Source organism: Sorex araneus, chromosome 4, assembly GCF_027595985.1.
Source record: "Sorex araneus isolate mSorAra2 chromosome 4, mSorAra2.pri, whole genome shotgun sequence".
NCBI lineage: Eukaryota > Metazoa > Chordata > Mammalia > Eulipotyphla > Soricidae > Sorex > Sorex araneus.
Genome location: NC_073305.1, coordinates 194,535,238 through 194,562,277, shown reverse-complemented (window position 1 = coordinate 194,562,277; position 27,040 = coordinate 194,535,238). Strand labels below are relative to the sequence as shown.

The 27,040-nt window shown below is 46.9% G+C and overlaps 2 protein-coding genes across 6 annotated transcripts in view; one reads left to right on the top strand and one right to left on the bottom strand.

The window, feature by feature from the left end:
• ZNF655 (zinc finger protein 655) overlaps positions 1-19,253 on the bottom strand; it is a 28,785-nt gene extending 9,532 nt beyond the window's left edge. For 2 of the 5 annotated variants that reach the window (XM_055136114.1, XM_012934672.2), the window contains exons 1-2: positions 18,906-19,029; positions 17,999-18,136 (exon numbers count right to left, since the gene is read on the bottom strand). In XM_055136114.1, the coding sequence (XP_054992089.1) occupies positions 17,999-18,134 (136 nt within the window). In that variant the 5' untranslated portion in view covers positions 18,135-18,136; positions 18,906-19,029. Of the gene's footprint in view, positions 1-1,493; positions 5,346-5,879; positions 5,985-8,424; positions 8,788-11,415; positions 15,035-15,983; positions 16,111-16,485; positions 16,572-17,998; positions 18,137-18,905 lie in introns of those variants that run through there. The other 3 variants (XM_004617341.2, XM_012934697.2, XM_055136117.1) reach the window with 3 other exon arrangements.
• A 2,300-nt stretch (positions 19,254-21,553) lies between these two features.
• On the top strand, positions 21,554-26,957 carry FAM200A (family with sequence similarity 200 member A). Its single transcript, XM_055136119.1, has 2 exons — positions 21,554-21,653; positions 23,095-26,957. The coding sequence occupies exon 2, from the start codon at positions 23,198-23,200 to the stop codon at positions 24,923-24,925; it is 1,728 nt and encodes a 575-aa protein (XP_054992094.1). The 5' UTR covers positions 21,554-21,653; positions 23,095-23,197; the 3' UTR covers positions 24,926-26,957.
• The last annotated feature ends 83 nt before the right edge of the window (positions 26,958-27,040 follow it).

Here is a 27,040-nt window from a genome sequence, read left to right as displayed (position 1 = left end):
GTGGGCCAAGAACATGGTCTGGACTCACTCAGGCTGAGAACTTTCTCTAAAGGAAGGGGGTGCTTTGTCTCCTAAGGGAGCGTCCTTACAGTCCTTACATTAACACTTCCGATGGTCACACAAGGAATCCAGGGACTAGTATTACACTCCCCATACTACAAATGAAGAAACTGAGTCACAGGTTCAGAACTTGCCCAAACACGGCGGGGAAGATGGCTCAAAGGGCTGGAGCTTAGCCTTTTCCTGTAGGGCATCACCTGCTTCCCACACCGACCTGACTCTGCCAGGAGCACATCCCCCCTAAAAAAAAAAAAAAAAAAACACAGGATGTTGTTGATCCTGCAAGCAAATGACTCATTGCAAGGATTCCCAGGCAGAGATCTGACTAGAGAACAAAGCTCTGTCCTAGTGGAAGAGCCTGCTGCCTAAATTCAGGGTGTCCTGCCAGAAGGGTCAGCAAGCCACCTCCGTGTGAGGGGAAGCCCAAGGGGCCTGGAAAGAAAGTCAACGTTGATGGTAGCGTGTTCCTCAAGTGGCCCCGTGGCCGCTAGGCACCACCAGGTACATCACCCATGATTAGCAACAACCAAAAATGCTAATACAAGGAAAAAAGGAGTGGGGGAGCTATTACTATATGCTATGGCATTCTAAAGCACTCAGGATCAACTGCAAGCTGAATCGCTGGGAATGAAGAGCTAGCAAAAGAAAATCACCCTGCTTCTGGGGCACAGTATGATGAGTTGGCGTCAGAGAACTGCGTTGGCACCTTCTTCCATGGCCCCAACAGGTTAAGTTCTCCACGTCGCCGTCCCTCACCAAGGCAGTTCCCTTCAATAGCTACTGTGGTCTGTGAAGATAAGCATGCTTCAATGGACAAGAGACCAGGGGATCCTCAGCTAGCAGATTCCTTCCCTTCCCTTCCCCACTCTTCAGGATTGAAGCCTAAGAGCAAAAGCGCACATTAGGGGCCAGAGCCATAGTACAGCTGGTAGGGCTGCTTGCTTTGCGTGCAGCTGACCCAGGTTCAATTCCCAACATCCCATACAGTTGCCTGAACAGTAGTGAGCCCTGAGTGCAGAGCCCGGAGTCAGCCCTGAGCACCACTGGGTGTCGCCACAAAACAAAAAAGAATGTTACACTAAATAGTGGCAAACTTACTTGCCCTCAATGATTATTTTGCTTTCATTTTTGCAAGTATGCTTACTAAAAAGAAAGCTTATTTTTCCTAGACCTATTGAAACTGCTTACTCTAATTTTATGAGCACACAGCTTCCCAGCCAAATATCTTTTAAGTGTAAAAATACCTTTTTCAGACTTCATTCCTGCAGGGAGTAGAAAAGCAAGTGATTATATATATATATATATATATATATATATCAGGCACATGACCCACTCCTGTGAAGCAGATTTCTGGAAGGAACTGAGTCCCAGCCATGATGGAGATTCCAAAATGCTTCTGGTTGAGGCCTTCAGACTCCATTTGAAACAAACTCTTAAAGTAATAAGCACACCTTTATTCAAGTGGAAGTACAAAAGCACATTCCAAAACAAAAATGCATACATGTAACTTTTACATACTCTGATACTTAGGGATGACTGAATCCTCAGTTTCATAATCACTCGAAGTGACTATTGGTTTCTCTATGCGAAGTACACACATTCGTAGGTGGAAAAAAACACATGCATTTTAAAATTTGTTCTATATTTAGATCAGTCCCTGCCCTGATAATATCCTATGCCTGCTGATGGCTAAGAGGTAAAATGTGGCAGAACTATCCTAGAGGTTAGCCAGAAGAGCAAAAATATGATACACACTTACTGAAGATCCTAGTGAATATTGTAACGCCTGACTATGAAGGCCTCAATAGTTGGAATGACAAGAATTTTAAGTGATACTTGTCTTACTCACAGAAGATTATAAAGCTTAAGATAGACACAAAAATGCTTTAACACCGACATCATCTAAAGAATCATAAACTTTTATTAGGCTTTAGGGTGGAAAAATAAAACACAAAACCACCTGCCAAAATTTTCATTTTTAAGTCATTCAGACTTTAGAAAAAAGAGAATTTTATATACTTTCTTTAAAAATCATACATTCGTGCTAGGAATTTCTGATAGAATCCCTGGACTCTGGTGCAAATATCTGTGATCATTTTGTTGCTGTTGTTTTGGGACCACAACCGGCAGTAATCCACGGTGATTCCTGGTGGTGCTTGGGGGCCTGTGATCACATTAATCAATAAACATATACACAAAGACCAAAACCAAAACCATTTTTTTATGACTTGAAGACTCTTGTCATATTTTTCTTTTAAAGTGTGATGGTATCTTAACAATTATACACAGAGTCCCCATTCTTCGAATACTGCCCTGAACTGAAGGGCGACTGGGTCAGAAATCTGAACAAAGAAACCAAGTTTTATCAGACACTGACCTGCTGTTCTCTCTGAATACCCTCCCTAGAGACACTACAGAACAGGAGTGTCCTGCTGGAAGGCCACCCTCCCTGATGAAGCTCTCATTTTCAGCCTATGTTCTTCATTTTGCTATAAACAGCAGACCTAAGCATTTTGTGGACCTCCAATGAAAACTACATAAAAACCAATTCTAATCTGAGCCATGCAGGAAAGGTGCTGAATGTAACTACATAATCAGGAGTCATGGGCCCCTGATGTCATCACTTCTTTCAGAGAACTATAGATACAGGACAAGGGCAGCTAAGTACTAGGCTTCATTTGAAAACGCTTTGGTGCCTGCCACAAACTCAGGACATAGAATACTCGTGGATGGATAAAATGCAAGGATCCAATTATTTTAATAGAAAATGTTCCACTTTAGGAAAGAAGACACCAAAACAACAACATCAACAGAGACAGCTTTCCTAGTGGTGTAAAGTTTAAAACTAGGAAAGCCTCATTTGAATGTGCTTAAGAGAATGGAAACATCAACAGGAATCCAAGAGCACTGGTTGGCAAGGAATAGAAAGTAGGGTCGCCAGAAAAACAGATCTACAAGTCTGGGAGAGAATTTGGACTAAGAACAGCAGAAAAAGCTAAAAGCATTAACTTTCTAGAACTTATGTTTTTAACATCAGTGTATTAACACTACCTCCAGAAGCTTAGAACAGTTAAGAACCAATTTTAGGATAAAATCAAAATGTATATAGTCAAATAAAAATAGCTTCAGTGAATTCCATAAATAAAGTTTACATACTTACAACACCTAATATATTAAATAAAAGAACATCATGACAAAACAATGCATTCACCAAGTCAGTGCTCAGACTTGATTCCTCTGCAAGGAAAACAATTGTGACTATATATATATAGATATAGATTGACTTCATATACAAATAATCAACAATTTTCTCTCCAGTATTCAAATGTCAAGTAAAGCCTGAAATATGAGTTAAGTTTTCCCATTTGCATTATACCAGATCCAGTCTGGTGGAAATTCTGGTGCTGAAAACAGATGAAATCCTACTGAAGGGCATGTCAGATGTACATTCAAATGACTTCTCTCAGACATGGGTTCTCTGATTATCAAATGACAAATGAGGACTGGAAAATAATGGCAGTTTCCCTCACAAATCCGCATTTATCACATTCACAGGCTTTTTGCATGGAATAATTTGAAGAACAAGCTTCTTAAACTGGTGGCATTTTCACAGTTATCGTGATGAGATTGTACTCCAGCATGAATTCTCCAATGGCGACTGAGGTATGAAAATAGCATTAAACATTTACCACACCGAATATATATATAAATATATATATATCATTGGTTAGGGTTTGCAGGTGTTAAGAGCGTAGCTTTCCTACATTCATCACATTCTGAGGGTTTTATTCTGGTGCAGATTTTCTGATGCTGAATAAAGGCCGACTTATGACTGAAAGCTTTACCACATTCAATTACAACACAAGATGTTCTCCCTGCTGTGCGCTCTCAGATGTTGAACGAGGCCTGAACTTGACTAAATGTGTTCTCACGTTCACTGCACTCGTACGGTTTCTCTTTGGTATGAATTCTTTGATGCTGAACAAGGTGTGCTTGCTGACTGAGGCTGCTTTCCCACATATCACAATCAAAGGCCTTTTCTCTGTTGAGGACTTCCTGTTGCAGGACAAGATCTGAGCTATGACTGAAACTTTCCTCATAATCTTTATACTCATAGGATTTCTCTTTCCTATGGGTTTTGTAATGCTGGATAAGGCATGAGGTTTGGCTGAAAGCTTTCCCACATTCATTACATTCATGTGGTTTCTCTCCTGTGTGAATTCTTTGATGCTGAATGAGATGGGAATTCAATCGGAAGTCTTTCCCACATTCATTGCATGTATAGGGCTTTTCTCGGAGACGAACCCCTTGATGCTTGACAAAGTTCAACCCACAATCATTGTAGTCAAAGGATTTCTCTTCACAGTGGACCTTCTGATGTTCGACTAAGTATGAGGTATGATAGAAGTCAATGCCACATATATTACACTTATAAGGCATCTCTCTGTGAATTCTCTGATGTTGAGCAAGGTGGACACTACGGCTGAAGACTCTGTCACAACTGTTACACTTATAGGACTTTGCTCTAGTGTGAATCTTCTTCTGCTGGATTATATCTGAATTCTGACTACAAGATTTCTCAGCTGCATCACAGGACTTCTCAGATACTTCACATTTATAGGGTTTTTCTCGAGAGTGTATTCTTTTATGTCGACTAAGACTTGAGCTCTGACTGAAAGATTTTTCACATTCCTTACATTTGTAAGGTTTCTCTCTAGTATGAATTCGCTGATGTCTAGAAAGGGCAGAGCTCTGCTGGAAGGTTTTCTCACATGCATCACATTTATAGGATTTCTCAGGGGTAGGAATGCTCTCACATTTACTTTGGGGAGAGAGATCCATTAAACTTTCCTTATAGTCATGACTCTGAAAATCCTGTGTTAGATTTATTTGTTCATGTTTATCAGCAGCTGAATTCTGGTTGAGGCTTATGTCATACTTATCACCATCATCAATATTTTGTATTCTAAGAACTCTTTGATCTGTATCAAAAGTGGAGTCCAGACTAAAGCTCTTCTCTGGTTCACTGTATTCACTGCTCTTCTCACTGGTGAAGGATTTCTTGCTGATTGTTATTTGCCTAAACTCCCTCTCTAGGAAGAGAAATTTCCTTAGGATTTCCTGAAGCCTCTCTAATCTATCCTCAGACTTAGCGACTTCTCTCGTCTCAGGAACTTTGGCAATATCCTTCTTGAGTCTTCCTACTCTCGCTTTGTATGAATATACTTCTTCCGAAATTCTCTGCTTAGGAATCAACAGTTTGTTCTCTTCTCTGGTATCTCCATCTGATTCAATATATAAGAGAAAAGGCAAATGTAATCTGTACCCTGTGCTGGTAAAAAGAAAATTTGGAGGCTAAAACTAACCTAGCATTTACTGAAATTCAGCACACAATCTCAATAGTGGACGCGAGGCATGAATAAGGCCATTGAGACACAGGGCTCAGGGTGTGCTCGGCAGAGTGAGAAGATAACCAACCAAAGTATGACAAAGGGTAGCAGGGACAAAGTTCAAGAGAGTTAGATAAGCGACTTAAGCAGAACTGAGTGCAACTTGATAATGGTAAGAGACAAACCAGAGTTCTTCAAAACTGAAGGGTGGGGCTGGAGAGATCCAGAGGCTGACCCCAGTTCACCCCAAGCACCCAGTGTGGCAAAACAACTTCACACACACACACACACACAACTGAATGGAAATGGAAGCAGATCTCCATTTCGTGTATTACTATTCATTCTGATGGTCAAGGTAGCTACAACTTGGCTAGACAATGGGACTTCACTCCCCTCCTATCTCCATCTGAGTGATTCTGCCTTACTCACCTGGGCAGCCATCTCTTAAGACGTCTCTGTTCTTAGTTTCCAGATCAGAGACCTGTAGATCTTGTTCTAGCTGGGAGATGCCATCAGGCTTGGAAAATGGAAATCCTGCTCACAGAGAAGGAAATGGATGTGACAGTTTATCTCCAAAACTACACAAGCCGCTTCCCCACCTCTACTAAGAAGAGATAGACAACAATTCTGAGAAGCCACCAGAAAGATCTGGAGAGAAAAGGGAGCAAATCCTCTACAAGGAGCTCATATTGTGCTGAGAAAGAGGTGCAAAAGGGGGCAGATTGATGACTTTCAGAATTAAATATTATTCAAATAAGACAATTTTCATAGATGTGTTCCAGTCTGGAAATAGGTGAAAGCTCAGGTTCCTGGTGAACGGTAAGCTAAACCGTAGCAACAGAATTAGTGAATGCTGACTCAACAGTCCAATCTCAAGAAGCAAATTTTTTTTTCAGTGTACATAAGAAAACAAGCAATGTGACATCTGCTTACCCATTCGGAGCCACCAATCGTTTCTTTGATATTTCTAGAGCGCTTCCCATATAGGAGCCCAGGCAGTTAAGGGCCACCCCTCAAAGACTTCACACTCTAACTGCAGAGTATAGGAACTATGATAAAATACAATAAAAGTCTATCTTCATAGAAATGATCTTTTATATAAGGTGTTTTTTTTTTTATGAAGAACTGCTAAGGACTTAATCCTTTTAATTTCGGGGGTGAGCATAGGGCTTGGGCCACACCCAGCATTACGGAGGCTACTTGTGACTGTGCTGGGAAGAAGGGTGAGAAAGCATATAGAGTGCCAAAGACTGAACAAGGGCCAGCCTCATGCAGGCCTTACATAATCCTATCCCATCACTCCGGCTCTACCCCTTTATTTTTAAAGATATATAGTGCATGCTGGAGGACCCAGAGTCACTCTCAGCCATGCTAAGGGGGCAAAGGGTTCAAGCACCTCATCAGGCAAAAAGCTCATAGCCAAAGCCTGCCTCTCTCTTCACTTACTGAAAATATACAAAATGCATTTTTAATTCCTCTAATTCTGACCAGTCACTACAGAGTGGAGTCATAGATTTTTAAGACTGGCTTCACGTACTTTTCTTGTGTGAGGGACCTCCCAAACAATGCCCAGGGGGCTGGGGGCAAGTATGCATGACAGTAAGCAAACCAAACAGTTCAATCTTCAGGCCTGGTGATGGGAAGCTGCTGCGGCCCAATAATGCTCAGGGGCCACTAGACCACACCTAATGGTGCTCAGATGCAACCAGGGCCACACTTGACAATATTCGGGGCATTCCAGAGCCCATTCGGTGTCAGGGATCAGACTCAGACTCAGAGTCTCCTGAACAAAAGCCCTGCCTGCCTCTTTGAGCTACCCTCCCCTCCCAGCCACTTCAGGGGTAACCATTGCTACTTAGAAACCCTTTGAGAGCAGGGGGCCCTGTATCTCACTGTGCTAATCTAGTGCTCAAGGGTCGCTAAGTAATAGATAACAGCTGCCCTCTCAACATGCCCTGTAAAAGCCTATGAGCAGGGAGGTTAAGAACAGATACAAAAAAGTGATTTGAGGGGGGGGGGGTCTCTGGGGTAGGAGAGATAACTCAATGGACTGAGTGCATACTTTGCATGAAGGAGGCTTAGCTTGGATCACCAGCACCACAGGCTCCCCTGAGGCCTGCCAAGCGCAATCCTCAAAACAGAGCTGAAATGGACAGGTAAGGCACTTGCCTTGCACACAGCTGACCCAGGTTTCATTCCTGGTATACCATATGGTCCCCCAGGCCCACCAGGAGTGATTCCTAAGTGCAGAGCCAGGAGTAACCCCTGAGCACCACCATGGTCCAAAAACAACAACAAAAAAACTCAGGGTCTCAAAAATACAAGCAAAATGCTCTACTGTTGCGCTACATCCCAGCCCCCCAAATTAGCTGGGGCTAGAGAAATAGTATAGCAGGTAAGGTGATTGCCTTGCACACACCCTAGGTTTGATCCTGGCATCTCATATGATCCCTTGGGCACCACCAGGAGTGAGTCCTGAGTGCAGAGACAGAAGATACCCCTGAGCATCACTTGTGTGCCCCCACACTCCAAAAGAAAACAGAGCTGGGAGTAGCTCCAAGCACTGCCAGGTCTGGCCCAGCTCCTCCCACCACCACCAGAGAAAAAAAGGTTACAATCTGGAGAGAGTGCAGAATGGGCAAGGTGCTTGCTGTGCATGCAGCTCTTCTGAGTTCAATCCCAGCACTGCATATGGTCTCCAAGCTCCGCCAGGAGTGATTCCTGAGCAGATAACCAGGAGTAAGTCCTGAGCACAGCCAGATATGGTCCCAACATACCTCCACAAAAAAAAAAAAAAAAAAAAGTTGGGAGTAAACATTTACTGTGTTCCCAAATTCCTTTTAGGCATTAATAGAGCCGATTCTCCTTTTAGACAATTAGATAAGTCCTTATGTCAAACAAAATCATTTTTCTAAGTTTAAAGATGTCAGTTCAGGATGGGAGAGACTGATAGTACAGGGGTTAAGGCACTTGCCTTGCCTGTGGCCAACCCTGGGTGGATCCTCAACACTGTACATGGTCCCCTGAGTGCTGCTAGGAGAGACCCCTGAGTAGAAAAATACAAGTAGTCTCTGAGTGCTGCCAGATACAGCCCCCCAAACCCCAAAAAAGTCAGTGTAAGGCTGGAGAACAGTTCAACGAGCTGGAGTATATTAATTGCATGCAGGAAACAGGGGTTCAATCCCCATTACCACATGGTTCCCCAAGCACCGATAGGGAGCAACCTCTGAGCATGAGCACTGAACTGGGAGTAGCCCCTGAGCACAGCTGGGAGTGACCCAAAATCCAAACACAAAGAAAAAGTCAGGGGCTTTTTTTGGAGTGATAGCACAGCAGGTAGAGCATTTGCCATGCACACAGCCGACCTGGGTTTAATTCCCAGCATCCCATATGGTCCCCCGAGCACCGCCAGGAGTGATTCCTGAGTGTAGAGCCAGGAGTAACCCCTGTACATCGCTGGGTGTGACCCAAAAAGCAAAAAAAAAAAAAAAAAAAAAAAGTAAAAGTCAGTGTACCATGAAGCTGAAAGTATTCCACTCAAAATTCGGATAATTCTTTCCCCACCGATAACATTTGTAATTTTTTTTTGGGGGGGGGGGTTCACGATGGTACTCCAGGAACCATGCAGTGCTGCAGATTGAGCATCAGCCTCCTGCATACAAAGTATGCAGTCCAGCCCACCAAATCATCTCTTGGGCCCATCTTGCAGCTTTATTTCTAATCATGGGGGTGAGATGGGTCCTCCCAAGTCCGGCTCAGGAGTCCCAGGGAACCTAGCTGTGGTTCCTGGGTTGGCGATTCAAAGCAAGGACCTGAAGCTGTAAAGCTGCTGGGGCCCTGCAATGCTGGCAGTGCTAGAGGCCTCCTGGGTTGGACCTGGCGATGCTCAAGGGGCTGCATAATGCCATGACTGAACCTGGTTAGATGCACATATGCTACCTCCCAGCCCCACTTTACACCTTACAATATCAAACATTTTGGTGATTTGACAACTGAAACAAATTTGGCTATTTACTGTATATGTGGGCTGGAGCGATAGCACAGTGGTAGAGCATTTGCCTTTCACGCAGCCGACCCGTGTTCAATTCCTCCTCCCCTCTCGGAGAGCCCAGCAAACTACTGAGAGTATCTCACCACACGGCAGAGCCTGGCAAGCTACCCGTCTCGTATTGGATATGCCAAAAACGGTAACAATAAGTCACAATGAGAAACGTTACTGGTGCCCGCTCGAACAAATTGATGAGCAACGGGATGACAGTGACAGTGACTGTATATCTATGCTTAAAAACAGAGGCACAACAAAGATCATTTTGGGAGCTAGGGATGTAGCTCAGAGATCTAGCACATGTATTAGAGGCCCCTGGAGTCAATGCCGGAAATAAATAGAAACTGAATAAAAAAAAAAAAAAAGGAAAATAGTATCTTCAAAGGGTGTAAGAAGGGGGTTCTGGCACCGCTCTCCACCCAGATGTGATCCGTGCGGCTGCACATGTGCAGCCCCTCCATTGCTGAATGGCCATGATCCCAGAGGCCATCTAACTACCTTCGGCACCAGCAGCTTCTTGCAGAAATGCCTCCAGACTGTGAACTAAGCCACAGCCCCACGCCACCCCAGGAGGGGAAAGGTTTTTCTCTCTCGGCTTTTCCTTTCTGGCAGGGTGGCGTGGCGACCGCCATCTTATAAGGCCCACTAAACAGAGGTACAAGCTTGCAATGATGCAATTTTTGGCAGAAATTTCCCTGGACTTAGCTACTAAAATACAGAAATCCAAAACCACGTGGCCACAATAGCAGCCTCATATCTCTTCATTCTCAGCAAGAGAAAACAAATTATCAAATGCTGCCTTTTCAGCGGATTCAATTTGGGGGGGAAAATTCCAAATAATAATAGTGAGTTTTATGTTGAAATATTGAATGTAATCAAAGTAAAGATAAAGTAAAGTGCAAATTATCAGCTACACAGGCGGGGGTGGGGGTGGGGTGGAAGGTATACTGGGGTTCTTGGTGGTGGAACATGGGCACTGGTGAAGGGATGGGTGTTTGAGCATTGTATGACTGAGACTTAAGCCTGAAATCTTTGTAACTTTTCACATGATGATTCAATAAAAAATTTAAAAAAAAAAGGTGTAAGAAAATCACCAACAATCAAAGAGGTTTATATAAGATTCCTAAGGTTTACTAGAGCAGAACTGGTAGGTGCAGAACTCTTACAAGTTTTCCCTCACTTAACACTAGGCATAATTTTGAAGCAGAAACTATTATTGTACCCATTTTACAAAAGGGAAAACTAAGATTCTGAGAGCATAAGTAACTTGTCCATTCAGAAACTATTTCTAAATAATGTATTACCTAAAATTTTATTTTATTTTTTTTTTGCTTTTTGAGTCACACCCGGCAATGCACAGGGGTCATTCCTGGCTCATGCACTCAGGAATCACCCCTGGTGGTGCTCAGGGGACCATATGGGATGCTGGGATTCGAACCCAGGTCGGCCGCGTGCAAGGCAAACACCCTACCCGCTGTGCTATCACTCCAGCCCCCCAAAATTTTTAAATTTTAATCCATACAGAAAGAGAACAGAAGACTAACAGGGTGTAAAAAAAAGAAAAAAAAATCGAAGTCACTGGGGACATTGATGGTGGAAAACATACACTGGTGGAGGGATAGGTGTTCAATCATCATATGACTGAAACTCAAACATGAAAGCTTTGTAACTGTATCTCATAGTGATTCAACTAAAAAAAAAATCAAAGAGAGCAGAGCCCAGGAGATGGCTCAAAGAGCCAGATTGGGAGCTCTGCTGGGAAGAGTCTGAGGCTCAATCCCTACACCCTATAGGTGAGCACTGCTAGAAAGAGCCTGAGACCCCACCTGGAGTAGCCCCTACACACGTCAGCTGTGGCCCCGCCCCCACCCCCCAAAAAATAGAACAATATATAGAGAACTAGAAATGAACAGATTTAGAGTGATGTTTTAATTCAAAGAGATCCAGGAGCAGGAGAGATAGTACAGCAGGTAGGGTGCTTGCCTTGCAGGAAGCCGACCAGGGTTCAATCCCTGGTATCCCATATGGTCCCCCAAGCACTGCCAAAAGTAATTCCTGGGTGCAGAGCTATGAGTTACTCATGAACATCACCAGGTGTGGCCCACACACATTTTAAGAATTTTTTAAAAAATAGCTGCTAAAAAAAAAATAGCTGGGACCCAATACATTACTGAGTGTCAAAGAAATAACATTTTCTTTGCAATAAAAACCTACATTACTTAGTGTCAAGGAAAGGACATTTTCCTGGTAATAAATACCTACACTCAGAAAGATGCTTCTATATGATGAGCTTTTGCATGCGTGAGGCCTGGGTTCCGTCCTCAGACCACCTATGATCCCCCAGTATGAATATGAGCAACTCCCAAATTATAGAGGCAGAAGTATCTCCTGGCATGGCTGAGTATGACCCCAAAACCAAAGTGTTTTTTTTTTTTTTTAATTAAATCTAAACAACCAAGGCAACAGTCTGAACAATATTCGTTTAGGAAATACCAATGTTTAAAAAAAAAAAAAAAAGGTTTTTTTGAGGGCCAGAGAGATAATACAGAAGTAAAGACATTTGTCTCACATGTGGCTGATCCTAGTTTGGTTTTGTGGGGGCCACCTGGCAGTGCTCAGGGATCCCTCCTGGCTCTGCGCTCAGGGACCTCTCCTGGAAGGCTTCAGGGAACCAACTGTGGTGCTGGATATCAAACCTGCTCAGCTGCATGCACGGCAGCTCTCTCTGGGCCCCCAATCCTAGTTTGATCCCTAGCACATGTTCCCCCAGCACCACCAGGATTGACCCCTAAGAGAGCTAGGAGTCATCCATGAGCATCACTGGTGTGGCCTCCAAAACGAAACAAAATTTGGACACTTGCCTGACATTTTTGTTCATATTACAAAATACAGTCTAGAGTTCCAATCACTTGCTGTCTTTCTCAAATATAATTTAAGTAACCACAGACAGGTATTTAGAAACAACCTTATTTAATCCTTGGCATAATTCAGAGAGATTATTTTCCAAGTTTTACATATGTAAGTGTATCACAGATACAAGATCACAGCTGTACACAGAACCTAAATATGATTCCACTTTATATTTCTTTTCAATTTATCATAGCAAGATCACAAAAAATGGTAAGGTTTTTCTTGCCGTTGGCCTGAAGACCTTTTTCTCAGGTTCAAAACTCTCTGCTGGGCCAGAGCAATAGACAGTGGGTAGGGCGCTAGCCTTGCATGCACTTGACCCAGGTTCAGTTTCCAGTGTCCTATATAATTCCCCAAGCATGACCAGGAGTAATTCCTGAATGCAGAGCCAGTAGTAACTGAGCATGTTGGGTATGGCCCCAAACAAACATGCTTTGTAAATATGCCTTTGTGGGTCATAGGGGTTTGTATAACACAGGGGTTACAAAGCCCTTGCCTTAAACATGGCTGATCGTGGTCAGATCCCAGGACCACAGTATGTTCCCCCGAGCATTGCCAGGAGTGACCCCTGATAAGTGCTAGGTGCAGCCTTGGACACCCCCCCAAAAGGAGTAAATAGTTGTGGCAATAAAAGATACTAAAAATGCAAGGGAGGGGCCAGGGTTAGAATCCAGCGGGGAGGGCATTTGCCTCTCACACAGCCGACCCAGGTTCAATCCCTGGCATCCCATATGGTCCCCCAAGCACTACCAGGAGTAATTCCTGGGTGAAGAGCCAGGAATAACTCTTGAGCATTGCCGGGTATGGTCCAAAACGCCAAAATTAAATTTTAAAAATGCAAGGGCATGCCAAACACTCCTGAGTTGTTAACTACAACTTTGATAAATGTTGTCATCTAATAAAACACTTGTTTATGAAATATGAAAGTCCAGACCCCTTTGCTGATCTCATCTCCAGCTCTGAATCACAGATAATGTCCATTTGGGCATGTCCCCCAAGGAAGGAATTCACTGCTAATAGACCAGGCTTTTTGAATTTGGTAATGAAACCGTGGCTTTTTACCCACTTTTTTTTTTTTTCCTTTGGATCACACCTGACAGTACTCAAAGGCTACTTGGTGTTTGGGGGGTCACTCCTACAGTGCTCAGGAGACCATTCAATGGCAGAAGTTGAACCTGGGCCTAAGCATGCAAAGCCCACACTCAACCTCATACTTATAAACAGTGGAGGATGCTATACCATATTTAGAGCTACTGCCTTGGGGAAAATATTAACTAGAATATGGGGCTATAGCTATGTCAAGGACTAATTCATAAGTTTTATAGCACAAATCATTAAACCAGATCAGTAAGTGAATAAATTTATATTTTGGGTAGAGTATGCTAAAATTACAAGTAAAAGAGTAATTTCCCAAGGACTGTAAAAATAATTACAAAGAATAGGGCCAGAGCGATAGTACAGCAGGCAGGGTGTTTGCCTTGCATACAATCGACCTGGGTTCAATCCCTGGCATCCCATATGGTTCCCCGGGAAGCACCAGGGGTCATTTCTGAATGCAGAGCAGGAGTAACCCCTGAGCATCACCGGGTATGACCCAAAAAGCCAAAAAAAATAAATAAATAAAAATAATTACAAAGATGATGTTGCTGACTCCATCATTGGTGACCGCAGGAGGGTTACTGTCCGCACTGTGCCTGTTGGGAGTGTGCGCATATGTCTTGTATACTGAAAGAACAGTGGAAATGGGATGACATTCAGCTCAATAGCACAAGTTTCTGTACTCCAAAAAGTAGACAGGTTTTGAATGGTTGGATATTATGTAATTAGGTAAAAATTAACAATAGTTTACAATTACATATCACTTTACAGACTATAAAGGTGTTAAATATACATTCAACTTGACACCCTGAAATAAAGAAATTGAACTCTTGCCATCCCATTTGCCCTCCATCAAGGACGGAGCTAAGCAACTGTTGATCAGGAAAGGCCATTTAAGTGCATTCGTCTGTATTTCAACCACAAAGATTAAGGGAGATGAAGGTAGGACCTTGGAGAGGGCCACTGGGATTTAAAGAAAGTCTAAAACACAAAATAACATAAGGAAAGCCCAAGGGTCAAGAGTGAGACAACAGAAGAGGCACCGGGTTCTTTCACAAAAGAAAAGGAGGGGCACACAGCACAGGGTCCACCTTCGAGAAAATCAGGAAAGGATCATAACTGATGAGCTGGAGTTGAACTTTGTGGTTTCTCAGAGCATGAGTAGACGACCGCCAACCATGGCTTCTCTATGAACTGGGTTCAAAAGGCATCTGGTTTCAACGGAGGCTTCCTTGGCCCCTTAGAAACGTGACACAGGTCATCTGAGCGTCTGCAATGTGACATACTGGTAGCATCCTGGGGGGGCCTCTATTCCATCAATCAAGTTTATTATCTTACAATCGTGGAAAGGTAGTTTCCGAGCAGGGGCGCGCAATATCGATGGGGAGCCGACACCTGGGCCATCTCTTGGAGATTCCTGCTGAAAGGACTGCAAGTGTTTCTCCAGAGAAAGCACTTGCCTGGGTATGACTCAGGGCCGGGCAGGAATTCACACTATGAATCCGGGAGGTGGGAAGGCGAAGAAGTATGCCTACAAAGATCAAAGAGCCACTGAAAAACCTTCTCAGGGGGCAGGCTGCCTCCCCACAAGGTAAGATCTCCCTAATCCTGAGAGGAAACAAAAAGCAAAGCAACACTTGGATGCCACCAGCATAAGCAAAGCAAAATTGGGGGGGTGGGGCGGTACTTGGGGGGAGGGAGAAAAAGAAAAAGCTGAATTACATACATAAATAAAGAGAAAAGAACGGGAAAGGTAAAAGAAACAAAAAAGAAGAGCAGTAGTGCTCACATGGGGTCCCATTACCCCAGCTGATGACTCTCCACAGCTGCTTAACCTCAGCTGCTGACAGCACCACTCCAACAACAAGAACTGACCCCACCTGAGTGTGAGGCAAATGCCTGAAGCGGCCGCTGTGCAGGGTGCAGTTCTCTAGGACTCAGGGCTAGGCAGACGGGCGGCTCACTGCACCCCCCACCCCCCCGCCGCGCACGCTTTTATATAAACTCTGCCTGCTTGGAGAGTAACTTCAGGATCTTAAGAGGTGAAGAATTATTCAACAAAAAGAACTGAGCCTCTTTTTAAAAGAAGCTTCTTCCTAGGGAAATGGGCCTTCTCAGATCTCGAGGCACTAAGCTAACAGGAAAGAAAGGGCTTGGCGGGGGCCTAGGAGGACTGAGTCTCTCCTGGCAAAAATAAAGCCAGGGAAGGCGAACACGTAGGCAAAGCACAAGCAAGCTTCCCTTTCCTGACAGGGAACAGACGCCTCCCCCAAAGCAGGACACATTAACTGACAACAGGAGCAGAATGTCTCTTCATGAACAGCCCCCGGCAAGGAAGCCCACTCCCAGAAATGACCTTAGAGACAAGGAGTCCGATGTCCTAAGACTGGAGCGTAAGCTGCACTCAGCCCTCCCAGAGAACTCACAGCCACTGAGAAACAAGAAGGCACTCCCCAGGGGCTAGAAGAAACAGTCCTTACCCAGTGAGACCACGAGCCCATAATTCTCTAACATCACTTCTCTGTAGAGATCCCTCTGCACAGGGTCCAGGCATCCCCATTCCTCTCGAGTAAGGTGCACAGTCACATCCTCGAATGTCACAAACTCCTGAAATAACACACCTGGCTGCTCTGGGGGATAAGGCCACTACCATAACACAGCCAGAGGATGAAGGAGCTGAACCCGAAAAGTTTCCTGTGCACAATTATGTAGGGCAGGAGGGAGAGCAGATGAAAACCAAGGGAGCCAGTCCCGGAGCCCTTCGGCATGGAGGAAGTGCCCAGCATAGCCCCATGGTTAAAGAAAGAAGTGTCTGCTGGGACTGGGGCGAAGGGAAGGTGATTTGTGTGAGGTGCGGATCGCTGAAGAGCATCAGCTTCCAGACTGGGATCTGCTATGGAAAAAGCTTCCAGGATGAGGGCAGGGCCACTCTCGATCAGCAGAAACAGTCCCTGAGGAAAAGCGGAAGGTTCCTCAGCTCACCTGGTACCTGGCTGTCAGAAGCGCAGCTGCCTGGTCTCCTGGGCTTCCCTCGTGGGGAAGAGCAGGCACCTGGGAAACAGGTGGAGCTGAGGGGGGAGAAAGGAGCCAAGAGTGAGCGCAACCCTTCCCAGGGCTCCCTTCCAGAAGAGGGGGTCAGGGGTAGCCTTTTCAACAGCAAATCTGTTCCAGGGAAACCACTGGACATTTATCAGACACCGACCGGGATTTCTGTCCACTCCCAGCACTTTGCATTCCCTCCGTCCACATCTAGCCCCCGCAATACGCAGTTTAATTGTGAAATCTCCAACTTTGCTTTATCTTCAGGATGGGAGTCTTCTCACTGCAGGTAAGCATTCTAACCTGTTCCGCAAACGGGCAAAGCAGCAAGACTTGTAGTGACTTGTCCAGGGCCCTGTGACTTGCTAAACTTGACCTTTTCCCAGACATTTGTTTTGAATCTAGGCACTGTCTCTGGAACGGTGTGTAAGGCCCCCAAGTGCAAAGCTGGTCATCTGCTTCCTCCCCTTCCCATGCTCCTACAGAGAGCATTGCTACACAAGTTACTGTGGGTTCAGCTGCTCAGAAGTAATCCATGATATGGTTTTTATAAATCAAAAAGAAATGCAAGACAGAGTAACCTATCTATGAGACACAGAAAAATGCCATCAGACAGTCAATATGTGAGATGGGTACTTTCACACGGGGATTTTGCTCAACCAGAGAACTGAATGGCTGCTTTTAAAAATCCTGGTTTGGGGGCCAGAGTGATAGTACAGTGGGGAGGGCACTTGCCTTGCATGTGCCTGACCTTGGTTCAATATCCAGTATCACGTACGGTCCCTGAGTCCCCTGTCCCTGAACCAGGAACATCCCTGAGCACAGGGCCAGGAAAGCACCCTGAACAGTGTCGGGTGTGGCCCAACAACCAAAATAAAATAAAAATAAAAATAAAATTCTGGTTTGGTTTTTGGGGTCGCATCTGGTGGCGGTCAGGGATTGTTTCTGGTGGTGCTTAGGGAACCCTGTGGTGCTGAGGACGGAGCCTCCTGCACACAAAGGCCACTCCAGCCCTCGAAGCTCTCTCTCCAGCATTTCCTGGCCAAAATGGGGATGAGTCACACAAACCCTGCAGTTGCAACAGAATGGCAGGTGGCAGAGCACGTGAGACCATCACGGAAAAATGAAACTAAGTGAAAGGAGCCGGGGGAGGGGCAGGTTCAAAATCTGTGAGGAAGTGAAAGTGAGGCAAGGGCTGTGTGTATGGCGAAAGCAGCATACCTCAGACCTTACCCCAGCCGTGGCTTCTGGAGCAGGATGAAGCAATGGTTGGGAAGGAAAGAGCCAGAACAGAGTGACCACCACCACTCCCGGGAGAGAAGCGGGTGCTCCTCAACAGAGGGTTCCAGAAGGGAGCTGAGTCACGGGGCGCCTCCATTCCACACCCCCCTCCCGGCGCAGGCCCAGCGCCCCCCCCCCCCCGCCCTCTCCCGCGGCCTGCGGCCCTCCGCCTTACCCCCGGTGGGTCCCAGCTCCATGTCGGCGTCCTGCATGCACGGAGGCTCGGGGGACGCCGCCTCGGAGGGGCTCTCCAAAGACCGAAACGGGGCGCCCGGCGATCCCGCCGCCTGCTGCGCCGACAGGTCCTCCATGCCTGCTCGGGAGGACAATGACCATCACTGCGGAGCAACAGCAGTGACCGCTCACGGGGAAGGCGGGCGCCGCGGGAGGCGCCGGCGCCGACCCCCTCGCCCCCGCGCTGGGACTGCGGCTCCGCCGGTGACTAACCGCGACCACCTCAATGGCCCCACTCGGGAGAGTCCAGACCGGCCGGCTCGAAAACGACGCCCGCGGAAGCGTCAGGTCCACGAATCAGGCTGACGCGCGGGGACGGTTTTGATTTCTTTTTAGGCGTCTCGTCTTGCTCCGGGGTCAACAGGGCCGGGCTCCCCCCGCCCCCACCGGGCCCGGTTACTGCGGCCTATCCCGGTCGGTCACCGCGCGGGGCGACCCTCGGTCTCCCCCGACCCTGACAGTCACCGAGGGCCGAGTTGCGACGCCGGCCCGGCCACGACCCGTGTCCTTCAAACCCAAGGACGCGAGGGGTTCGGGCCCCCGTTCCGGGCCTCGGCGAGCCCCGGGCCCACCGGGCCCAGCAGGCTCCGCGCCCGCTTCCCCGCGGGCGAAGACGCCGCCCCGAGACGCCCCGGGGCCATACGGGCCTCACAGAAATCGCGGCCCGGGTCCCCGGCACCGGCCGGCTGCGCTGCGGGCCGAACCGGGCCTGAGGAGAAAAAGGCCCTCGCGGCCGGGCTGCGGAGACCGGGAACCGCCACCCGCCGCGCCCGGGCCGCCGACTCCTGCCGAGCGGCCAAAACAGAAGCGTCCCCACCACGACCCCAGAACGGGTCCCAGGGACTCACCCGAGGGGACAGGTGGGCCAGACTGGCCCTCCGTGGCCGAAGCGCGATCCCTAGGCCGCCACTGCCGGTCCGGGTCGCTCTAGACCGCGGGGAGGTCGACGTTTCTCGGTAGCACTTCCGGGGCGGAGCCTCGAGTGGGCGGAGCTCCGGGGACGCAGGGGCGGGCCCGTGCGACACTCGCTGGTTGGCCTCTTCTGGGCCGTTGTCCCGCCTCCTGCCCTTCGGTCTGAACGCAGCTGGCCCCCGGCCTCCAGGTGACCCCGTAACGACCGCATCTACTCGCCCTGCCCTGACGCCCGGCTGATCCCCGCAGCTCCGTACAGAGCGGGTGGCTCGCCCTGGCAGGGGCATGTGGGAGCTGCCGGACCTAACGGGCGGTTTCGGGCACCAGTACCAGGACAAACACTGCGGAAAAAGTTGTGGAATCTGTCCCTCTGTATCCCTAAGCTATTCCTTCTGTCCCAGATAGCTACTTATTTAAGCACATTTTTCTCTCAACAGTTCTTCAGACGTCACAGGTGCAAGAGCCGGGATCATGGGTGGGAGGGCGAGGAGAGCAACTTGCCTTGCAAGTTTCAGTCTTTGCAAGACTCTAGGTTCAATTCCCAGCATCACCACAAGGGGGGGAAAAAGAATTTTTTACAGGTGAGGATAATGAAAACAATTACTCAGTTTACAAAATCCTCGATTTTTCTGCTTAAACTATATTACTTTTACATGTTAAAGCGGGTAGCATACCACCTATGACTTACAGTAGAATTAACATAAATTGCAGCATCTTTCTTTTTTCTTCTTTTTTGGGGGGTGGTTGGAGCCAGCACACCTCAAGACTTACTCTGGCTCTGTGCTTAAGGATCATTCCTGGCAGTGCTCAGGGAAGCATATGTGGTACTAGGGATTGAACCTAGATTTGCCACATGCAAGGCAAGTGCCTGACGCATTGTACTATCTATCCCCCTGGCCCCTGAATTTGAGATGCTGTTTGATCCCTGGTGATACCCAAACACTGTTGGATGTAGCCTGGTGACCTCTGATCACCACATCGTGGGATGTGGCCCTATTTTTTAAAATACAGAATGGGATGGAGAGAGAATACCACCTATGGAGAGAGAATAAGGCACGTGTCTTGCATGCAGTGGACCCAGGTTTGATCTCTGTCACCACATTTGGTGCTCAAACACCACTGGGGATCAATTCCGAGCAGAGTCAGGAATAGCCCCTGAGCACTGAAGGGTGTGGCCCAAACTCCCAATAAAATTACAATAAAAAGTGATAACTTGGCATGTTAGAAATATAAAACATGGAGAAAGTATAGGGATGTGATTTTTTTTATATGGGGTGCTGGGGATCAAACCGAGGTCAGCCGTGTTAGCACCCTACCTACTCTACCATCTCTCCAGCCCAGGAATATGATGTTTCTAAGAACTGTTGGTTAGCAAGCCAGCCACCAAATAAAGGAACAAAGTGGATTATTGAAAGGAGGCACAAGGATTAGAGAAGACAATTGGTTACTACACCATAGAATGGGAAAATATTCAAGGTTTGGAAGTTTGTTTAGAATACCACCTAGGGGCTGGAAAAAGAGAACTTCGGGCAGGGTAAGACACTTAAACTCAGTGGACTCAGGTTTGATCCCCATCACCCTATATGGCTTCCAGAGCCCCAGCAGGAGGAAGCCTGAACCCTGCCGGGTGTGGTCAAAAAGACAAAAAAAAAAAGGGGCTGGAGCGATAGCACAGCGGGTAGGGCATTTGCCTTGCACGCGGCTGACCCGGGTTCGATCCCTGGCATCCCATATGGTACCCCAAGCACTGCCAGGAGTAATTTTTGAGTGCAAAGCCAGGAGTAACCCCTGAGCATCGCTGGGTGTGACCCAAAAAGAAAAAAAAAGACAAAAACAAAAATTGCAAACCATGTCACCAGTTGTTTTTATTCTTCGTTTAAAATCATAATTATTGTGACAGCATTTTGGTTTTTGGAGAGCCTACCTTTGGGAGCTGGGCACTTCTCCTGCCTTGTGCTTGGGCATGTTAAGGACTCAATTGGGGTGAGCAGATTGAGGTAAGCCCCTTGACTCCTGTACTCTCTCTCCAGCCCTATTTTGATATTTTGACAACTTAATATTGTGTGTGTGTGTGTGTGTGTGTGTGTGTGTGTGTGTGTGTGTGTGTGTGAAAACTCCCTGAAAACATTAGCAAAGCACTTTTTAGGACAGTGAAGAGTGTTGCCCTTAAGTCATTTGAAAACACTGCCCATGAAGTGGCGCTCTGTACTCAGGGGAGCCAGAAAAGCCAGCACTTCCGCTCTGGGCAACTGTCCACCTGAGACAACTCTCCAGCGTCCTTCCACTGCTGGCTCCACTGCTGAGGACCCGCAATCACTGAGCAGGGGAGTACTGTTTGATAACTAGAATCCTTGGATTACTTATCACAAGAAAAGTAGGAGAAAAGCTTAAGCTATCTAAGCAGGACAATATCGAAAGGAGCTTAATCTCTTTTACTCCCTGACGCTTAGAGTTAGGGGAGTACACGAACCGGCCCCAAGATTGGAGGCCTAGGAGACGAAGTCCTCCAGCGCTCCTAGAGAGACCCCTGGAGCGCCGCCGAGAGCCGGAAGTAGGCTGTTGTCGCATTTCCGGCTTTTGTGACGCCGGGTCCTGGGTTGCCGAGGGCCTGGCTCCAAGCCCATCGATCCCCAGAGTCACCGTGCTTTTCTTTCCCAGTACCCCAGAGCTCTCGCGGGTTCACGGTGAGACGTGGGTCCGGCCGGGAGGAGGGGCGGGGACAGGCGGGGGTGTGTCCGGCAGTGTGCCGCGATCCCCCTCGCCGCAGTGACAGGGATGGAAAACTCTAATAAACAGCGAGTAAAAAAAAAAAAAAAAAACTCTGGCCCGTTTAAAATAAAATGTTCTTGATTTATCTTGGGTTACAGTACCCTTCTGTAGACTCAGGTTGCCTCTGTGAGGCACAACCTATGGGAATATTTTATTCCTCCTCTGCCACCTTCAAAACTTTGATCCAGGACTGAGGAGATAAGTTTGCAGGCTTTGTATACTGGGGTCCGAGTTCAGTCCCCAGCACTACATCGTTCCCAAAAAAACAAAGTCGGTGTAGCCACCAGCACCATTGGTGTGGCCAATAAAGCAAAACAATAATAATAAACTTTAGGGCCAGAGATAGTAGAGTGGGTAGGGCACTTGCCTTAAATACAGCCGACCCAGCCACCTTCCCCCCCCCCCCCCCAGCACCATAAGGGATAATTCCTGAGTGCAGAGCCAGGAGTAACTGAGTATTGCCAGGTGTGGCCCCAAAACCAAAAATTTTGTGACATTTAAGATAGTGTCACAATGCACTGGTGAAGGGATGGGTGTTCGAGCATTGTATAACTGAGACTTAAGCCTGAAAGCTTTGTAACTTTCCACATGGTGATTCAATATAAATAAATAAAAATTTAAAAATAATAAGATAGTGCCACAAAAATGAAAGGAAATGAGCAAAGAAAATATAGTTGGACAATGAGGAGCCAAGAGTGCCATAAATGAGGAAAACAGAAATGCTTGGGGGTCAGGGATTCCCAGCAGCCACCAGCTGAGAGAGCAGCTGCAGGTGTGGCTCTGGTGGTTCCAGGCTGGTTGGCTGAGATCACTGGGAGTGGCTCCCAGAACCCAAGGACCACTTACTTGGCAGGCCACATCCTCCTCCCAGAAAAAAACCCAAGAATATAAATGGCAACCCAAGAAAAATTGTTGATATCAGGAAGGGAGAAATACAGACAAGTCATCATCCCTGTGCCCCATGGGTCAGCTCGTACACCATGCTGTTATTGGTCACTTTTCAGCAGCGAGGTCACACAGAGTGAGAAGATGGCAATGACAACATAGATAGCACCCTGGACTTAAGACTCGGGTTTTCAATACTGGCTCTTCCACACACGCTCTGTTGTTACACACATTATTTAATACTTCCCAGCTCTGCTTCATCTGGAAAACAGCAATGACAGTCGTGGACCTCATTAGGTTTCCGGGGTGCCTCACATGCTAGATCTGGGTGGCACAGAGCTAAGCTGAATGGCAGTCTCTTGGCACACACCATGTCATACTACTGGATTCAGTAAATTGTCTTCAGCAATACTTGTTTGTGGTGCTAGCAGACTAACTTTAACACTGCTATTACCATTCCCTACCCTGCAGGAAAGTGAAGGCTGATTTCATGAACCACTTTCTAGGACAGAAAGGCGAGTGCTGAAAACAGCCCTCAGCTGGATCAAGTGACACCATTTCTTAAATCTGAACAATGACCACTGAATCCAGGGATCCCACAGGTCTCTCTCCCCAGGCCACCCAGGAAATGGAAGGCCTCATGATAGTGAAAGTAGAAGAGGAAGAGGACGATGAGGAAGACCATTTCCAAAGGAAAGGCAGTAACCCTGAGCTAATCCCACAATGTTTTGGCCGGTCCACAACTATGAATGAGAGAGCCTTACTGTCATCCTATTTAGTTGCTTACCGTGTGGCAAAAGAAAAAATGGCTCATACCGCAGCAGAAAAAGTTATCCTTCCGGCATGTATGGATATGGTCCGTACAATTTTTGATGATAAGTCAGCTGATAAATTAAGAACGATCCCGCTTAGTGATAATACAATATCACGTCGCATCTGTACTATTGCAAAACACTTAGAGTCCATGCTCATCACACGGCTGCAGTCCGGGCTCGATTTTGCCATCCAGCTGGATGAGAACACCGACATTGCCAGTTACCCGGTGCTCTTGGTTTATGTCAGATACGTGTGGCAAGATGATTTCATAGAGGATCTCTTGTGTTGTCTAAACTTAAACTCCCACCGAAGTGGACTTGACTTATTTGCTGAATTAGAAAAGTGCATTGTTGGGCAATATAAGCTAAACTGGAAAAACTGTAAAGGAATCACAAGTGACGGAGCAGCAAATATGACCGGAAAACACAGCAGAGTTATTGAAAAGTTGTTAGAAGCTACCCGTAACTGTGCTCTTTGGAATCACTGTTTTATTCATCGAGAAGCTCTGGTGTCCAAAGAAATCCCACCCAGCCTAATGGAGGTATTGAGAAATGCAGTGAAGATTGTTAATTTTATTAAAGGAAGCCCATTAAACAGCCGACTTCTTGAAATATTTTGTTCAGAGATCGGAGTCAACCATACCCATTTACTATTTCACACAGAAGTCCGCTGGTTGTCACAAGGCAAGATACTGAGCAGGGTCTATGAGCTCCGGAATGAGATTTACATTTTCCTCATGGAAAAACAATCTCATTTGGCCACTGTATTCGAAGATGACATTTGGATAACAAAATTGGCCTATTTATGTGATGTTTTTGGCATTCTTGAGGAATTAAGTTTGAAACTACAGGGGAGAAACAGTAATATATTTCAGTATCTTGAACATATTCTGGGGTTCCAGAAGACATTACTGTTGTGGCAAGCCAGACTGCAGGGTCCTCACCCAAGCTACTACATGTTCCCCACATTGTTGCAACATGTCGAGGAGAATGTTATTCATGAGGCTTGTTTACAGGAAATAAAGTCAGAGGTACTGCGGCACCTGGCTTCCCTGTCTCAAACCTTTGGTCACTATTTCCCAGAGGAGAAATTTGCACCATTAAAAGAAAATATTTGGATGAAAGATCCATTTGCTTTTCAAGCCCCAGAATCCATCATTGAGTTAAACTTGGTGCCTGGAGAAGAAAATGAATTATTGCAGCTTAGTTCATCATTCACACTGAAGAATTATTATAAGACATTAAGCCTGTCGGCATTTTGGATTAAGATCCAGGATGATTACCCATTGCTAAGTAGAAAGAGCGTGTTGCTCTTACTGCCATTCACAACTACCTCTTTGTGTGAGCTCGGATTTTCCATCTTGACTCGGTTAAAGACAAAGAAAAGAAACAGACTCAATAGTGCCCCTGACATGCGTGTAGCCTTGTCCTCATGTGTTCCCGACTGGAATGAACTTATGAACAAGCAAGCACACCCATCACACTAGAGACCTCTGTAGGGCCAGGAGGGGAGACAGCTCAGAGGCTGGAGCATAGCGTAGCAGGCAGAGGCCCCGAGTCCTAACCCAGCACCACTGGGCCCAAGCAACAGCATGTCAGCAGGCCTGCCTAAGCACTGAACTGGCTCGCTTTCGGGTCAGAGTGTCTCTGGGTGCGGTCCCCAGAACACCCCCCAAAAAATGACGATCTTACTGAATTGTGATTTTGTATTTAAGGCATTTTTTGGTAAGTATTACTATATTTAATGAAGTCGATTCCTTTTATACATAAATGTATATCAGAATAGTGATGCAGAATCTCCTCCAATGAGTCACTGGCACTTTGGGGAAAAACACTCTTACCAATTCTTCACTCGCATCTGTACCCTGGCTGCCTACCTACCTGCCTCTCAGAGTGACGCCCTCATGTTTAGTTTCTCACCATCCAGGGGCCTAGAGGTTTTTCCCTGTCTAATTCCAGGATGTAACTCTAGATGTGAACCATAGCTCGACCCCATCTGCCCTGGCAATGTGTTTATTTCAGCTCAGATTCATGCCACAGTTAATGGAAGTGTAGGGCAATCCTGATACTAATGTTTCACTGGCTCTCAAAAAAAGCACACTCAGGCCAGAGTGACAGCACAGATCCCAAGGTTGAGCTTGTCTTCATGTGTTCCTTACTGGAACGAACTTATGAACAGGCAAGTGCAACCATCACACTAGAGACCATCTTTGCACGTGGCCGACCCAAGTTTGATTCCTAGTATTCCATATTAATCCCCGAGCACTGCAGGATTGATTCCTGAGCAGAGCCAGGAGTAACCCCTCAGCATCACTGGGTACGGCACCAAAACAAGACAGACTAAAGTGTCTGGAGCAATAGTGCAATAGGTAGGGTGCTTGTCTTGCACGCCACTGACAATCCCTGATAATCCATGTGATCCCAAGCTAGCCAGGAATGACCCCTGAGTGCAAAGCCAGGAGTAAACCCTGAGCAACACTGGGTGTGGCCCAAAACCCCAGCCTGATAATCCATGTGATCCCAAGCTAGCCAGGAATGACCCGAGTGCAAAGCCAGGAGTAAACCCTGAGCAAGACTGGGTGTGGCCCCAAACCCCAGCCTCCCATCTCCAAAAGATAGCCAAAACACCCAAGGAATAAGACAATGGGGCGAGAGTTATAGTATAGTGAGCAGGGCACTTGCCTTGCACATGGCTGACCCGGTTCAACCCCCAGCCAGCATCCCATGTGGTCCACTGAGCATTACCAGGAGGCAGGAGTGATCCCTTAGTTCAGGGCCAGGAGAAGTAACTCTGAGCACAGCTGGGTATGACCCAAAACCAAAAAATAAAACCATAACAACTCCAGAAGGCAGGTCCATTTATCTGGGGGGCACACCTTGATCTCAAATGTCATGGGAGCAGCCAGTGGAGGGCAGGAAGGCCGGTACCTACTGTAACCCAGGTGGTCAGCAGGACCAGGTCTCACTACCCTGGGGCTCTTTCCCTCATACAAGCTCACCTGAGCCCAGCCTCATTATCTTCCCCCGGCTCTTTCCCACAAGACACGGTTAACAAGGCTGCTCCTGGGCCAGAGCAGTAGCACAGAGGGTAGGGCATTTGCCTTGCACGCAGCAGACCCGGGTTCAATTCCCGGCATCCCCGATGGTCCCCCCAAGCATTGCCAGGTGTGAGCACAGAGCCAGGAGTAACTCCTGAGCATTGCTGGACTTAACCCTAAAAGGAAAAAAAACCAAACAAGTCTGCTCCCTGTCCTGGCTTTCAAACCCACTGCATCGCAAGGGAAACATTCTACATCTTGCACCCTACAGGGAGAAGTGGCTCCACAGCCACCTGGGCACCTTGTGGCTTGGCCCGATTTCTTCTGTGGGTGAATGGCAGACACAGCCCCGTCTGCCTGTCTATTCTGCTCCCCTGCACTTTCCTTCAAGCTGTGAGATGAAGCGCGTTTCCCCAGGACTTTGTCACTTCCCACTCTGCTAGCTGACCGTGCTGCCGGGAGAATCTCACCACACTGCGGTGGAGTGTGTCTCCGGAGCAGGTGAAGACTGAGTAAGACAGCAGAAGCAGAGACTGACCCCCCCAAGCCCCAACCCCACCAAAA